The sequence below is a fragment of the Pinus tabuliformis genome, chromosome Q (genome assembly GCF_031772625.1).
Source record: "Pinus tabuliformis cultivar Carrire ecotype Pingquan chromosome Q, CPIR1, whole genome shotgun sequence".
In the NCBI taxonomy this organism is placed as follows: domain Eukaryota; kingdom Viridiplantae; phylum Streptophyta; class Pinopsida; order Pinales; family Pinaceae; genus Pinus; species Pinus tabuliformis.
Window position 1 is genome coordinate 511,162,311 of NC_142296.1, and position 15,751 is coordinate 511,178,061.

A 15,751-nucleotide genomic window follows, 5' to 3' on the forward strand; every position below is an offset into this window, starting at 1 on the left:
TTCAATTTAAAATTTATTGAGTTTAGAGGCTCATTGAAAATAAAAATTATGATCTAAAAAAAATGCCCGTTATAATAAAAAAAATGAATATACTATAAAGTAAGTAGAAGAAAAAAATGTGAGCAAAATGTTTAAATCTTATACTTTTCAAAAATATTTCAACAAGAAATTTAAATAACCTATTCTAAAATATGTTAACTAACTTATACTTATATATATATATATATATTATAGTACGAAAAAAATGCTATTTATATTAATATCAGAAAAAAATTTACAAAAATTACAGATAGTCTGGCAACCCATGCCAATCAAAAACAGTAATGAGACAGATTGAGCATCCTGTAATAACAATATGAGTCATCTTCCCCAAAAACATTTGAAGGAAGAAACATTGATGACTATGTGGACGCTGTGTGATATAGTAACAGTAAAAGGTAGAATACAGCGGGTTACTTTGAGCGAAAATTAAACCCTGTTGAAAAAGAAAAAGATATTCGTGGATATCAATTTCATACCTATTTATACATAAAATACAATTGTTTACCTAAAATATTTTAATATTATATATAGAAGAATATTCGTATAAATTATGAATAAAAAAATTTAGTACGAATTAATATTAATATAATTACTAATGATATATATTGCTATTATTTCTATATATTTCTATATATAGTTACTACGTCATCGATAGTGCTCTCTTCTCTGTCAATACCGAGCATGTAATTAAATTGAGCTTCCTTTATATATATGCTTCGAAAGAATAAGAAAATAAGAGTGCCAATCGCGTAGTCTTTTTGTCGACGAATAATACATTAACAATATAGGAAAAAATAAATATTAAGGTCTAATGGTCTAAAGAATACGCTTAGGTTCACCTAAATTCCCATCAAATTTATACCATAGCAGTGGAGAGATGGAGACCGAGTGTTGAGTTGGATTGAGGTATCCAACTCAATTAGCTCAATATTTTATACAATACTCCGTAGGCGACTGAGAGTCTTTATATATTGCCTTTCTTACTTGTTGTGGCTTTCACAACAAGTAGTCCACTGTCCATTCCTTCAGGTTTCCTTCTGGCACCGTTGAAAGTGAAGTCAGGCTAGTGGTTAGGAAAATAAGTCCATACGTAAGTAGGACGGTTCAGTCGTCGTGTTAAAGTAGAAAGCTTATCAGATTTTCCACTTTTTGCAAATCTTCCACATTTCATGGAATATATGTTCAACCATCTAAAGTTAAACATGACAAAATAATGTCCGTACTATGAATAAATTTATGAATGACATCAGGCATGACGATCATTTTGGTTTATGCATAGATGGCCATAGTGATATGAACGAGTTTGCTTGCTCACTGGATCAGGCCAGATGTGTCTATTTCAAATACTGATATATATTTGTTCTCTCTTATTTCTCTCCACATTCAAGCAAATAACGACAATAATAATATTGTATTGGGAAAGTAGAAAGCCAAGAGCACTTTGACAAAAAAAAAATAATATCGCGAGAAAAGAGATCAATTCGGATGATAGTCATTTTTCACCTTTTCAATAAGCTACATATCCGGACCCCACTTACGTTGTGGAAACAACTATTGTGCTTGAAAAAGTATTAACGAAGCACCGATGAATTTTTATATCTGTGCTTTTTTTTCTTCTTCCTCTGTTAATAAGGCTATTGATTTCTTCCAAGGAACTAATTAATTCAGCTACCAAATCTACTACTACACCTTTTTTTGCGTATTTCATAATCATCAACTTGGGCTTCCATAGCCATGAGCATGAAGTCATTATCCCTTTCTCATCAAAAGGTTTTTCATCATTATCTTCGTAGGGATTTTAGGAGCTGTTCTCCCCTTGGTATAGAAGATATGGCTCTTGAGGTTTTCTTTTCTTCTAAACTCTTTTATACTTACACTTTTCTTTATGGTCATGTTTATTATTTATACTTTTCTTTATGATCATGTTTATTATATTTCTTTTTTTATGAGAATAAAGATGCACAATGACTTATTTTTCCATAATTAAAGCATTTCAAATGAAACTTACTTTTGTATTTTATAAATTCTCTTTAACTTTTTAACAAAGATGGCTTATTCTTTTTCATTCGATCGATAGCTTGAGCAATTTTTATCATCTTTAGTCTTCTTATTTACTATAAAGGCTATATCCCTTGATGTAGATATAGTTCTCATTTCATAGGTAGTTAATGTTCCATGTAATTGATGTATTGTTACTGTGTTGAGGCTTTGCATCTCCTCAATCGATGATACATTAGCTTTGAATCCAGTGAGAAGATATCTCAAGGATTTTTGAACTACTCTGGAATCATTTAACGTTTCCTCAAGACTTCTTATTGTTGAGATTAATGTAGCGCTGGCTTAATATAGTAACAGTTCAAACAGAAACATAGTTTAGGATTTTGTACTTGTTTTCTAGGAGTCTATTCAACATCCCTAAATGAGTGTTACATGTATATATTTCTCATGTAATCAATTATAAGGCAGAGCATGTTCTACAGAGGCAATCTTACAGGGGGTGTTTCACACCTGTAAGCTGCTCAGTTGATTTAATAAAAAGTTTGATTGCTATTTTGACATGGTATCAGAGGTACACTGCTAAGGACACCTGTACCCTGAGTCGAGAGAGAGACCGACGTGGTTGGAAGGAGATCAACCTGGTTTTAAAGGTTATAGTCGCGCTGACTTCACTTCTGGACTTACACGATTTTTTTTTTTTGAGAACGGCATGAGTGAGCCATTCTCGAATCGTGCCTAGTGTTTTCTGTGAAAAGGTTGTGAGACAGTTGAGGAGGAGTCTGCAGTGAAGTGGAGGTTGTGGAGAAGGCCAAGGAGGCCACATTTTTATTGTTCTGCGTTTTAGATCTGGTAGGTGCCAAGACTGCAGAGGTGTAAGGTCGAGATTCCTTACACGGCATCGACGCAGCGACAATCGTTGTGCTGCTTGCTGATTGCAAGTGCCACCGCGGGATTGAGTATTCCTCGCTACTGGAAATGCGTTTGTCATTGAAGGCATTGAGAAGGCTGAGAAATGCTGCCATCAAGAAGGCTGAGGAGCCAATGTAGATCAATGACTAGTCAACCGTGTCGTCCCTTACCTATAGCTTTGAGGTCATAGGAGGATGAAAGGTACCCGAACTGCTGAGGAGGAGGCCGGACTCGATATCCGTGGAATCGACAGGCAGTGCATCAAGATCCACTGCTGAGAATTGTGTTGAGGCTGCTATACGATCTGCGATATCCACCGCAATACGATCTGTTGAGGCTGTTGTGAAGTAGATTTGATTAGCGAAGGGAAGTTAGAAAGAAAACCCGGAGGTAGCATACTGGACTACATTGGTGCCGATGGTGGAAGGCTATAACAACGTGGTGGAAAGGCCATTTCTACGGGTTCGTGTTCCTTTGTTATTGCGGTTGATGAGAAATCTGCTTACTGATTAAGGTTCAAATCCCACAGCCTCTCCCACTACTGCTAAAAATTGAACAAGAAAATCCCACATCTCCCCCGGCCACGGATTGTTTGGATTTCAACCGAGGAGACCACAGATTGTGTGGTGGATGATCACGATCAAACTATCAGGCTTCATATGTGGTAAGCTGCAGAGGCTGGTGCCTATTTGGGATTGAATTGTTGATGAATTGGAGTGGAGTTTAAAATTAAGATTTTAATTAAAGTTTTTTTTAGTGCTTTAATTAAAAAAAGGGGCTTATTATTTGATAAAAGGGGGCCGATTTTTTTTTTAAGGGAATTTGGAGTGCTTAGTTTTTTTTAAGGAAGATTCCGGGTTGTTTTTTAAATTGCTAGGGTTAAATGTTTTTTCATTCATTCAACACGAATAATCAATTAGTAGAAGCTTACCTCAATGAAAACAACAAGTTGGATGGATCCAATTACTTTGGTTGGAAATTCAAGTTGCAAACCCTCCTTGAGGGACACAACGCATGGACAATTGTGAACAATGATGAAGTGAAGCCGAACCTCATTGCAGGAGGAACAACATCAACAATACAAGATTGTGACAAGCGAGAGAATAAGGCGAGAATGCTCCTGAAATTGTCAGTCAAAGATTGCATTATTCCCCATATTCGTGATTGCAAGACTACACCAGAGATGTCGAAGACGCTCAAGGATCTCTATGAGGTCAAGAGCACCAATCGATTGTTGTTCTTGAAGAGCGATATTCTCTCCATGAAGATGGAGGAGAATGAGATAGTTGTATTATTCATTTCACGGATCAAGGAGCTCAAGAACAAGCCGGGTGACATCGGTGAAGCTATGTCAGACACATATTTGGTCACGATTACCATGAGTGGTATGACTGACGAGTATGAGATGTTCATCACTGGCTTGAATGCAAGATAAAAAGCCCCAGTGTTTGAAGAATCTACAGGGATCCTCATGCAAGAGGAGGAAGGGTGATTGACTCATAAACCTCAAAGTTCAGATCTAGCCTTAATGGTGAACAAGAATCCCTTCAGAGGAAAGCCAAATGCAGCACAGAAGAGCAGCGCAACCCCATAGAGCAAATGCCCCCACCTCAAGGTACTTCTTTCAATAGAAATAACTTTGCGACCAAATGTTTTTATTGTGGTAGAACCGGCCATATATCCAGATATTGCATGAAGAAGGGGTTTGATGAAGGCCAGAAGAGACATAAACAACATGCATGTCGTTTTATTGATGAGGAATAGAGTTAGAACATCAGAGTTTTCATATCCAACTCTACGCTTTCAGCTAAGGAGGATGAAGCAGATACCTAGTTTGTCGAATCAGGTGCATCCATCCACATGACAGGGAATAGATAGTGGTTTTAAAAGAGACCAGTAGTGGAGAAAACATCTATCTTGGAGATGATAGAGGGTACCAAATTAAAGGTTATGATAATATTCCTGTTGTTTTTCCTGATGGACATATTAGACATATCCATAATGTAATGTATGTACCCAGGATAAAAAATAATCTGATCTCTGTTTCTACTATAACTGATCAGAATCTAAAGGTAGAGTTCTATAAATCATATTGTGTCACTAAAGACTTGTTGGATTGTATGGCGCCTATTGCATCAGGTATTCGTGTGGGAGGATTGTACAAGATAAATGTCAAAAGTGCACCACATCAGGCATTGCATCGTCTACCATGACTACAGTGGAATTATGGCATTAGAGGTTTGGCTATATTAACTTCAATGATTTGTTGCTATTATAGGAAGGAGGTATGGCCGAAGGTCTTCCTGTTTAAAAAACTGTTCATATTGATTGTGATGCAGGTGCACTGGGAAAGTTGCACAAAGATGAATTTCCTGTGAATGCTAATAGAAGGAAGAGAGATATACTCAAGCTGGTACATACAGATTTATACGGGCCTATGCAAACAAGATCATTAAGTGGTGCATATTATTTTTTACTATTTATTTATGACTGTACTAGATTTACTTGGGTGTATTTCCTCAAGAAGAAGAGCCACACTTTTGAATACTTCAAGGAGTTCAGAAATATGGTTGAAAAGAATATAGGTAAAAGCATCAAGATTCTCTGCTCGGATCAAGAGGGAGAGTACAAGAAAGCTCGTGTACTCAAATACTGCAAGGATAATGGGATACAGTAGCAGTTTGCAGTACCCCAAACTCCTAAACAAAATGAGGTTGAAGAAAGGAAGAACATAACCCTCGTGGATTGTGTGCGCAGTATGTTAAAAGGTAAGAATCTTTCTAACGGCTTTTGGGCTGAAGTGATTAATACTGTAGTATATCTAAAGAATAGGAGTCCAACAAGAAGTTTAGATTTCAAAACTCCTTTTGAAGTTTTATTTGGTTATAAACCCATAGTTAAGCATTTGAGAGTTTTTGGCATTAAAGCCTTTTCCCATGTCCCAAAGGAAGATAGAAAGAGACTGGATTCAAAGGCCATCAAATGTATCTTTGTTGGGTATTATATAGAATTTCAGTCTTACAAACTGTTTAATCCCTCTACTCATAAAGTTTTTGCAAGAAAATATATAGTGTTTCATGAGCAGGTTAATGAAGGAAGCCATGAGAGTGCCAATGAGGAATGGCACGTGCCCTTGTTGGTGGAAGAAGGAAGTGATGAATCAGGTGATGGCAATGAGCAGTAGTAGATGCAGCAATAACAACAGGAAGGGAAAGAATATGGTGTAGCTGTCAAGGCAAGTCCAGAAAATGATGATTAGACAAGGTTTGAAGCTACCCCACCCTTAGGAGATCAGGTAGGAAGGTTCAGTTATGAAAAATATATAGGGAAAAAGCTTTGATAACTAGTATGATGCATGTTCTTGAGCCCTCTAGTTATAAAGAAGCTGGTCAATATAGTGAATGGAGGGCTTCTATGGAAGAGGAATATCAATCAATTCTAAAAAAAAAAACTTGGGATTTAGTTAAACTACCTAAAGGCAAACAACCCATAGGATGCAAATGGTTGTATAAGCCTAAATTTAAAGCAGATGAGAGCATAGATAAGTACAGAGCTAGGTTGGTTGCAAAGGGATATTCGCAGCAAGAAGGCATAGATTATGGTGAAACATTTTCCCCTGTAACTGAATTAAACACAATCAGAATGGTAATTTCTTTAGCTACTAAACACCATTGGATGATTCACCAGTTAGATGTTAAATTTGAATTTTTAAATGGGGACTTAAAAGAAGGAGTCTACATAGTGAAACCTGAGGAGTTTGTCAAACAGGGGAAAGAAAATTTAGTTTGCAGGTTGAAGAAAGCGTTGTATGGACTAAAACAGTCACCCACGTCATGGTATGATAAAATTGATTCATTTTTCTTCCAACATGGTTAGAAAAGGAGAAAAAATGACCCTAATCTTTATATCGTGTTTGATAAAGAGGGAACAATTGTTTTGATTTCTTTATATTTAGATGATCTAAACATTGAGGGAATGCTGATGATCTCATTAAAGAAATCAAGGAGCCGATATCACAAGTCTTTGAGATGAAAGACCTTGGAGAGTTACATTATTATTTGGGGTTGGAAGTTTGGAGGGATTCTAGACAAAATTTTCTATCACAAAGTAAGTATGTAAGGAGCTTACTAGAAAAGTTTAGAATGGATCATTGCAAAGTTGTAGCAGTACCTTTACGACAGAACTTTAAACATCAGAATGATGATGGATCTAAGGAGGTAGTGCGACGTTATATAGACAACTAGTTGGGAGTATAATCTACTTGACTACAATTAGGCTTGATTTGGCTTGTGCAGTCAATGCATTGAGCCAATTTATGTCAAAGTCCCTTGAGAGCCATTGGGTTGTAGAAAAAGGTGTTTTAAGGTATCTCAAGGGAACTTTATATTTTGGTATTGTTTATATTGATTCGTGTGATGTTAGATTGACAAGTTTTTCAAACTACGATTGGGCTAGAAATGTAGATGACAGATGATCCATAACTGGCTATGCATTCAACATTGGATTTGGGGTCATTACATGGAGCAACAAAAAGCATAGCACAATATCCATGTCTTCTGCGGAAGCTGAATATCAAGCTATGTCTGTAGCAACATGTGAAGTAGTTTGGTTGAGGAGACTTCTCCTTGATGCTGGAGAAGAACAGAAGGTTGCAAAAATGATCAAATGCGACAATGAGAGCTCCATAAAACTTTAAAATAACCCATTATTCCATAAGAACACAAAGCATATTGATACAGAGTTTCATTTTGTTAGGAATAAAGTTCAGTCAAAAGGAATTCATATTGAATATTGTAATAGTTGTGACAATGCTGCTGATATTTTTACCAAACCTCTTAGTAGAATCAAATTTGAGTTATTTAGGGAAGTGTTAGGCATATCTTTGAATCCATTTCTCCATTAAGGGGGAGTGTTGAGATTAATGTAGAATTGGCTCAATAGAGCAATAGTTCAAACCAAAACCTAGTTTATGATTTTGTACCTGTTTTCTAAGAGTCTCTTCAACTTCCCTAAATGAATGTTACATGTATATATTTCTCATGTAATCAATTGTAAGGCAAAACATGTTTCACAGAGGCATTCTTATAGGTTGCGTTTCACACCTGTAAGCTACTCAGTTGATTTAATAAAAGTTTGATTCCTATTTTGACACTTATGGTGTTCACTATTTCATCCACATAAAGGAAATTTTTTTCTATAACCTCATTCTTATTCATTTTTAATGATTGAAATTACATTCTATTGAATTGAGTTTGGATTTCTTTACTTTATTATCACATTTATAGTTGTTCTTCAACTTGTCCCATATCTCTTTCGTTGTTGTGCAATACATAAATTTAACAAATTCATAATCAAACAGTCCACATAGAATTGCATTAATTTCTTTAGTATTAAAAGAAAACTTGAGCTTTTCATCTTTCTCAACCAATACATCTAGATTTTCAGAGCAAAGAAAAATTATAGCTCCACAAGGTTAATATTGTGAGGCAAAGCCAAATGATAAATCTATTACTACTTTTATTAATGTTTCAATTCTGAAAATATTTTTTATGATTTATTTTCTCAAGCGAAATACAACACCATCGAGTAATTCAAGGCAAAACACTGGGACATGGTGAACACTACCCTTCATAGTAAACTATTTTATGCACACTGGAGAAAAGACACAATTCCAAAGATGAAACTACATGATGCTCCTATCTCACATGAGTTGGAAGATGTTTTAACGCCTACAAAAGCAAGAGAGAAAAAACGTTTCATAAATATGTAATTAGATCAAATAATATGAAAATTTGAGTAAGAAATAATAATTAACTCGATTTATTTACTGGAAAAGGTATATTTTTCCCAAATATCTTAGCAGAAAGAGTGAACATCTCAAGAGAAGTGATGGTTTTGTGAATATGTAGTTGGAAAATATCGTCATATACATCACATTAGGTTTTCATTTTGAACTCTAAAATTAGTTTAAATGCAATATAACCAGCTTAGAGACCTCTAATTAAAATTATTGACGCTTTTCTTAGTCTCTATCATATCATGAGAAAATGAGGGAAAGAATGATAAAAGTTATAATAAAATGAAGAATGTTGACTGTAGGTCTCTATACAAAAAGCCTCCATAGTTTTCCTTGACAATTTCACTGCAAATTATACCATGAGGATAAGGAGGTGAGGAAGTTCTCTGAGGTGGGGGCAGTTGGAGGTTCATCATTCTTTCTTCCAAGTTCACTTTAAGTCAATCCCGAAGGCCCCAACTACATGAATTCTCTCCTCTTAAACAACGGTGATGGCCCCACACAAATCCCAAGGACCGAATATATCAATATCAGATGGCCATGCAGGTCAGTGTTTGGCCGTGACTTGTTGGTCGAAGGTAGGAATCCTTTGATGCCCAATGACCAGCAAGCAACCCAGAGGCTCGACTTTGTCTTTTGGATGATTAGTTAACATGATTACGTCAGGGGTTAGGGCCGATGATTTATTTTCTCTGTGAAAGTCAAATATCGTGCCCAGAACCTAACTTCAGACTATTTTCGTCTCTCTATGGTCTCAACTAGAGTTCACTCAGTGGCTATCACCTGCGTGCTTTTCAACCATAGATGTTTCTAAATCGATCGCCTCCATAATTATGGTGCAATGAAACAAAGTTTGGAAGTTCTGCCACACTATGACTTGTTTGAAGCTGACAAATCCTGTTGGTTGTAGGTTTTCTCTCCTTGTTGTATGCCTTCAGAAAATATCCAAGGAAACAACTTAAAATTTGAACTCGGTCACGTAGACATATTTTTACCACGAATTCATGATTTAAATATAGTCAAGAAAATTTATCTTATATGAAAATAATTACTTTATCACATTACAATGTGCATATTAATAATTAATTTTTTTTGTAATGCAAAACTCATTTAAATTAAAAAAAAAAAAACTCAGTTTACTACGATGCAGGCTATTCTACTACATCAATTTGAGATTGTAAAAGGAAAAAAAAAAATTCATGTCAGTGAGAATGATGGTGAAGAGATGATGATATTACTAATGGCAGCTAAATAATTACTTCCATCCTCCATACCACCTTTGTAGCGGAAAATCCTTCAGATACATCCACTACCAGAATACTTAATGGCAAGGTTCTATCAAAATATAATCTTGAAATTATGCTCATAGTTATTTGTTTATACGTGTTGATTTTTGTATTAGAAATATCTTCAGCCCATTTTGGGTCTCAGACAACTAATTGCAAAATTTTCGTAGCAGTTGATATCAAATAGGTTGTTTGTGAGCTGGAGGAAGAAATTAGTGAATGAAAAAGGGTCAGCCTAGTGTCCATCAACAATCCCAACAAACCTTCTCCACTTAGGTCAACAACATACAAATCGTCCCTTCCCGTCTAGTTTTCTAGAGATAGCTTGCATGGAAACCAATTGTCTGAAAAAACCTCTTTTCCATTCTGCAAATTAATTGGCTAATTTTAAAATTAGTGATCTATGCATTAAAAGAACACCATTTGGAAAAATAAATTCACTATGGTGGAATATCTTGAGACAACATAGTATCATGTAAGAAATATAAAATATTATGGCTGTTGTTTTGTGGAAATTTGGGACAATCTACCATTATAGTAGTTAATGAAGAACATGCATCTGCCTCGAAATTTAGAGCATAAATAGGAGTGTAGCAAGAATTCTAGCACACACCATATCAAACAACATATGTCACAGAGGAGAGAGTTGGGTGAAATGATATTTGTTGATGTCGTTGAATAGTTGATTTCTTTTCGATTACCCCTATTTCCACGTTACCATGTTCTAGAAGGATGACCAACCTCCACTGACACATTTCCATGCCTCTTTACATCACTCTCATCATAGTTGTATATTAAGCTAATAGACAATGAGTATTCAGAAAAAAAATTGATCATAGCCTTTGACAATTAAAAAAAATCGAAATTGTGCGACTCCTCATCCACTTGAAATTGAAATTTATATGCCTTGATGGCCCTCTAATTAGACATAAATTAAGTTCCAACTGACCATCCTTCAGCTCATTAAACCTTTATTTTTGTATTACATAATGTATTTTCAACTTTAATATGTTCATTAGGAAGGTTTATGGATAATTGCATATTTGTGCCTAATATTATTTATCTTTGTGGAATATTGTGAGAATATTGGGCAGTTTATGAAAATTTAGAAGAGGAGATAATATAGGGACTTGCTCCCTACTATAGAAGGATCAATATTAAATAATAAATCAAGAATATATTCTGAAATAATTCCACAGATTCTGAAGCTCCAATGATTGAGAAAATCTAGGAATGTGTTCCTTACCATTTAATGCAAATTCCTAGTATTCGGAACCTGATCCATTAATTAAGGGATTTTGGTGCGGAAAGCTTCCTCCTTTCATGGGGAATGCTTCCTAATAATTTTTTATAAGTACCAAGTCGAATTTTCCTCTAGGGGAGTTTTTCTTAGTCTTGTTGTGGAGAGAACTCACACTTTTGCAACTCCATTGTCATTTCTTGTAGGGATGTAATTGTATTGATGGAAATAATGAATATTGGTGACATGTTCATTTTCTAAGTCGTGCTATCCTCCATATGGCTTTTATTTTCCTTGGGATTGACCATCCCATGAACCTCAGATCCCTTTTGTATCATTTACTTTTCTTCCTTTCACTTCTTATTCACATGCATCTCTTGTTCTTGTTTTTATTCTATTTCTGCATTTAGTATTGATGATTTCTTGTTGTAGGATTGGGTTAAATGGTTGAAGTAAGTTCCTTTTCAGGATCACAAGCATCATTTCATATTTGGAACAACTTTGGAAGTTCATAGTAATCATTGAGCTACCTAGATTAGTTTGCTTATTCCGAAATCTAGATTTTTGGAAGTCCTTTGTGTCAAATAACAGTAAATTTCTGGTTTTTTTAGGACATGCTAACAAAATTAAATCGAGTTGATTCCACTTGTCTTAGATCACAAAAAAATTATAGTTAATGACAAAAACTAGCCCATTTCATTTTATCTTTATTAGGTTATGCATTTCATATATTACTAGCTCACTAGTTCTCGAATTTCGAGATTTTAGACTAGTAATTTTCTGCTACTTTTTAGCATGTGTTAACAGATGTATTTTTGAGTGATTCCACTTGGAATGGAGACCTAAAACATCCTAGTTAATAAAAAAAATATTTCATCCAATTTGGATTTGATTTTCTTTGTCATTCAGTGAATTATAGTTTCCTGTAGTAAATCTGCAGTTTCCTCTAGTAAGTACAAGATCTCTTGTAGCAGCCTTCCAACATGTATATACCTGCATAGATTCACTCAAGAATCTTGGTTATTGTCCCTTAGGGTTGAATCAAGACCCCTAGGCTCTAAATAAATGATTAGGGAAGACTAAATACCACTTGGAACTTGCCTCTTTACCCATGCAAAACATTTTAGTGATTTGGGTAATGGACAACTTTATGAAATGGATAATACAATAATGATTGCCACATCCAATGAACTCTCTTAATGGACCTAATCTCTTTGAAAGGTAATGATTAAAATTTACTTCATGATATTTACTTTATTCAATTAGAATAGGTTTCTTTCCTTGTATTTTCTTTCTTGCAATAGGTTAAGGTTTCCATTTCGAGAATTTCATTTTCTGCAATTAGTTTAGGATCTAATTTTATTACATTCGCTTCATTACATCATGAAATCAAAGGAAGGACACATTGTATGCTACACATATAGTGTCAATAGCTCTTAATTTTTTACGAATCCCAGGTTGATAATTAAATTCGGTAGCCTTGGGATTTGCACCATTCTTGTTGCAATACTGAGGCTCATCGCTTTTTGGCATCAGTGCCGGGGAGGTGTCAAAGTATGCATTGTTTTCTTCCCTAGTTGATTAATTTATTTTTATTTTTTGCAAAAAAAATAAAAATATTTACATTAGGCATATTTCATTTCAAAAACATAAAATTTCATTGCATTAGTGTATTCGTTCAATCATAAAAACAAAAAGATTCTCCAACTCCAACCCACCCCCAATTTGATCACGTGGTGCAGTAAGAGCAACATCACCACTCACTTTTGTAGGTATAATAAGAAGAGATGGCAACTAATGTAGAATAAATGGATGGAGATGATGACAATGAGGAAGATCCTCCTAGATTTCCCATTCAAGATACTGATGTAGTGTGGACATGAAGAACATCGCTCCATCTTTTCTTCCAGACTTTCATGGTCTAAGGTCAGAGGATTCAGAAACCTTTCTCTTTTAATTTTAAATCCTTTGTATATATTATGGTTACTTACTAAACACTCAAAAATTGAGATTTTTTCCGGCAACATTGAAGGATAGAGCTCTAAAATAGTTCATAAGTTTAGGGACTAATTCAATAAGATCATGGAGTGAGATGCAAAAGATATTTCTAGAAAAATATAAAGATCATGATCTTAAAGAAGAAATACTTGGAATGAATAAAAAATAAGATGAGAGTATAGAGTATATAATAGAGAGGTTCATGTATAATGTTAAGAGGGAAAAAATACATCATTTAGGATCCGACACATTAAAAACCCTCTTACTTAGAACAATTAGGGATGAGTGGGTTGATCTCCTTACTTCATGAGTAGAGGTGATGTATACCAATTATAATTTGAAGAAATTTGTGAAACATGCAAACACATATCAAGAGGAAGGGAAAGAATAATTCAATCAACATCAAGATCAGTAAGTCAAGCTAAACTTGGAAATTTGCTTGATAACTTTAAAATATAAATTCTGAATAATCTAAATGAACAAGTAGAAATGTTAAGAATACAAAATGAGAAAAAAGAAGGTGTTGGTATTTGTGTTGTCCATGTAGAATCACATGATGTTAAATATCGCCCCGCATTACCAAGGTTGAAGGAAGTTTACCAAGAAGACAATGGAGCATGTCAATCGCCAATGTAGCTATGTTATGTAGCTCCAAGAGGACCATGGAAACCTATTCAACCTATACGATGCAATAGCATAATTGCGAATTTCAAGCTAATGCTCATCCATCTCAAAGTAATTGTAACACACCCTTTCCTTGCCAACCTTGTCCATCTCAACCCAAAAACCAATCTTGGCAACAAGGTTGGCAAGGAACTTATGGGATCCATCCACAATATCCTCAATATCCTACATTCCCAACTCCATGTTATCCTGACCGTTCACCTACACCACAACCATAACCCGAACTATATCCATCTCAAATATCCACTCCCACTCAACTTTCTGTACCACCATTTCCGAACCCACACAACGAAGTAGCTCATCCCACTTACAATGTTGAGGTGCAACACTTCCAAACATCTCCTCTTGATATAAATGGTATTCATCTTAGCTCAAGAAGAGTATCACAAAAAGTAGATTCTCTTGATACCGTTGAAGTACAACATGTATAAAATGAATGTCAAATGAGAAGACCAAAGAATCATGGGTTGCACTTAACAAAGAGAAAACATCAGAATCATAGATTGGGAAAGTGCCCTCATGCTTACCATCAGATCCTCTATGTGTTCAAGAGAATAATAAGATTTGAATTTCATGGATGAAGAAGACATCCAAGATGATCCAAATCAGCAAGTGGATCAGGAACATCACAACTATATTGAAATATGGTTCCAACAAAGTGTCATGTTGTTGCAACCTACTCCTCTTCAACAATTCCTAATCTCATCTCAATCAAATAAGTTGGTATCTGATATTCAGGTACATGTCAAAGAATATATTTCAAGCCTACACATCAGTTTATATGTCATCTTGATATGCACTTGGCTTCATTGGAAGTATTCTTTTTTTTTTTCTACATAAGACTATTTCTATTAACAGAGTAAAGGTAAATTTACATCATGACCAAAGTCAAGAACTCTGCTCCGGTAGGAGGCAGAACTATCCAAAAAAACATATGTGAAAACTGTCTATTTTTATGACCCACGCAGGGGACCGAGCCGAGATACATATGACAGTGAAAAATTCCCTAAAAAACTAAGAAACACCAAAGATCTCAGAAACTATTTGCCTTACAATCATGCCCAGTGGTGAGGGGCACACTACCAGAAGAAGAGGCTTGGGTGGATGAGCTAATCATCAGGAGGCTCTTCTATAATACGACACTAACAAATATCTAGCAGATCCTCTGCTTGTGCCGTGTTCTGGGCAGAGGGACCCGGGTCAACCATCATCGCATCTTGAGCTCTGCATGTCTGTTCATTTGCCACCTGCTAAGGAGAATTTTCAACATTCAACTGGAAGGAAGAAGAGGGAGCCGAGATTGTCCTTGAACCCCTGGTTGAGTCCTTGTATCTTCAACTTGGCTTTCTTCTTGAAAAACCACCGTGAAATAAGTAGTAATCCTGGGTCTGTTCAGCGTGCTACCAAAGTTAAATATGGCGGAGCTAGAGTTTGTGACAGGCTCGGGGCGAGAGCTGGTGGCGCGAGATATTCCTCTTCTGCTTCGGGTTAAAGGGTGATGCCCCCCTGACAATTCACTAGATGACGAATCGGTTGGTGTGTGCCTCGGCTTTCCTCTACGGCAGCCCATCCTTGGTCGTAGACGAGGCACCTAGAAAATAACAATAGTTGTGGTCCAGGAATGTAGCACTCGAGCACGAACCAACTAATGGCAAAAAAATTTCCTTCTGATCGAGCCGCCTTTGCTGAGCTTGAACCCATCCTCCTGGCTAGCCAAACTTGATTCAGAGGAATCCCTGTTTGTATCCAAAACCAACGACCAGAAAAAGAGATGAGTTACTAAGATATGGAAATGAA

At 35.7% G+C, this 15,751-nt stretch overlaps 1 protein-coding gene across 1 annotated transcript; it reads left to right on the forward strand.

The window, feature by feature from the left end:
* The first annotated feature begins 3,832 nt into the window (after positions 1 to 3,832).
* LOC149220404 (uncharacterized) lies at positions 3,833 to 4,384 on the forward strand. Its single transcript, XM_089387087.1, has one exon. The coding sequence runs from the start codon at positions 3,833 to 3,835 to the stop codon at positions 4,382 to 4,384; it is 552 nt and encodes a 183-aa protein (XP_089243213.1).
* The last annotated feature ends 11,367 nt before the right edge of the window (positions 4,385 to 15,751 follow it).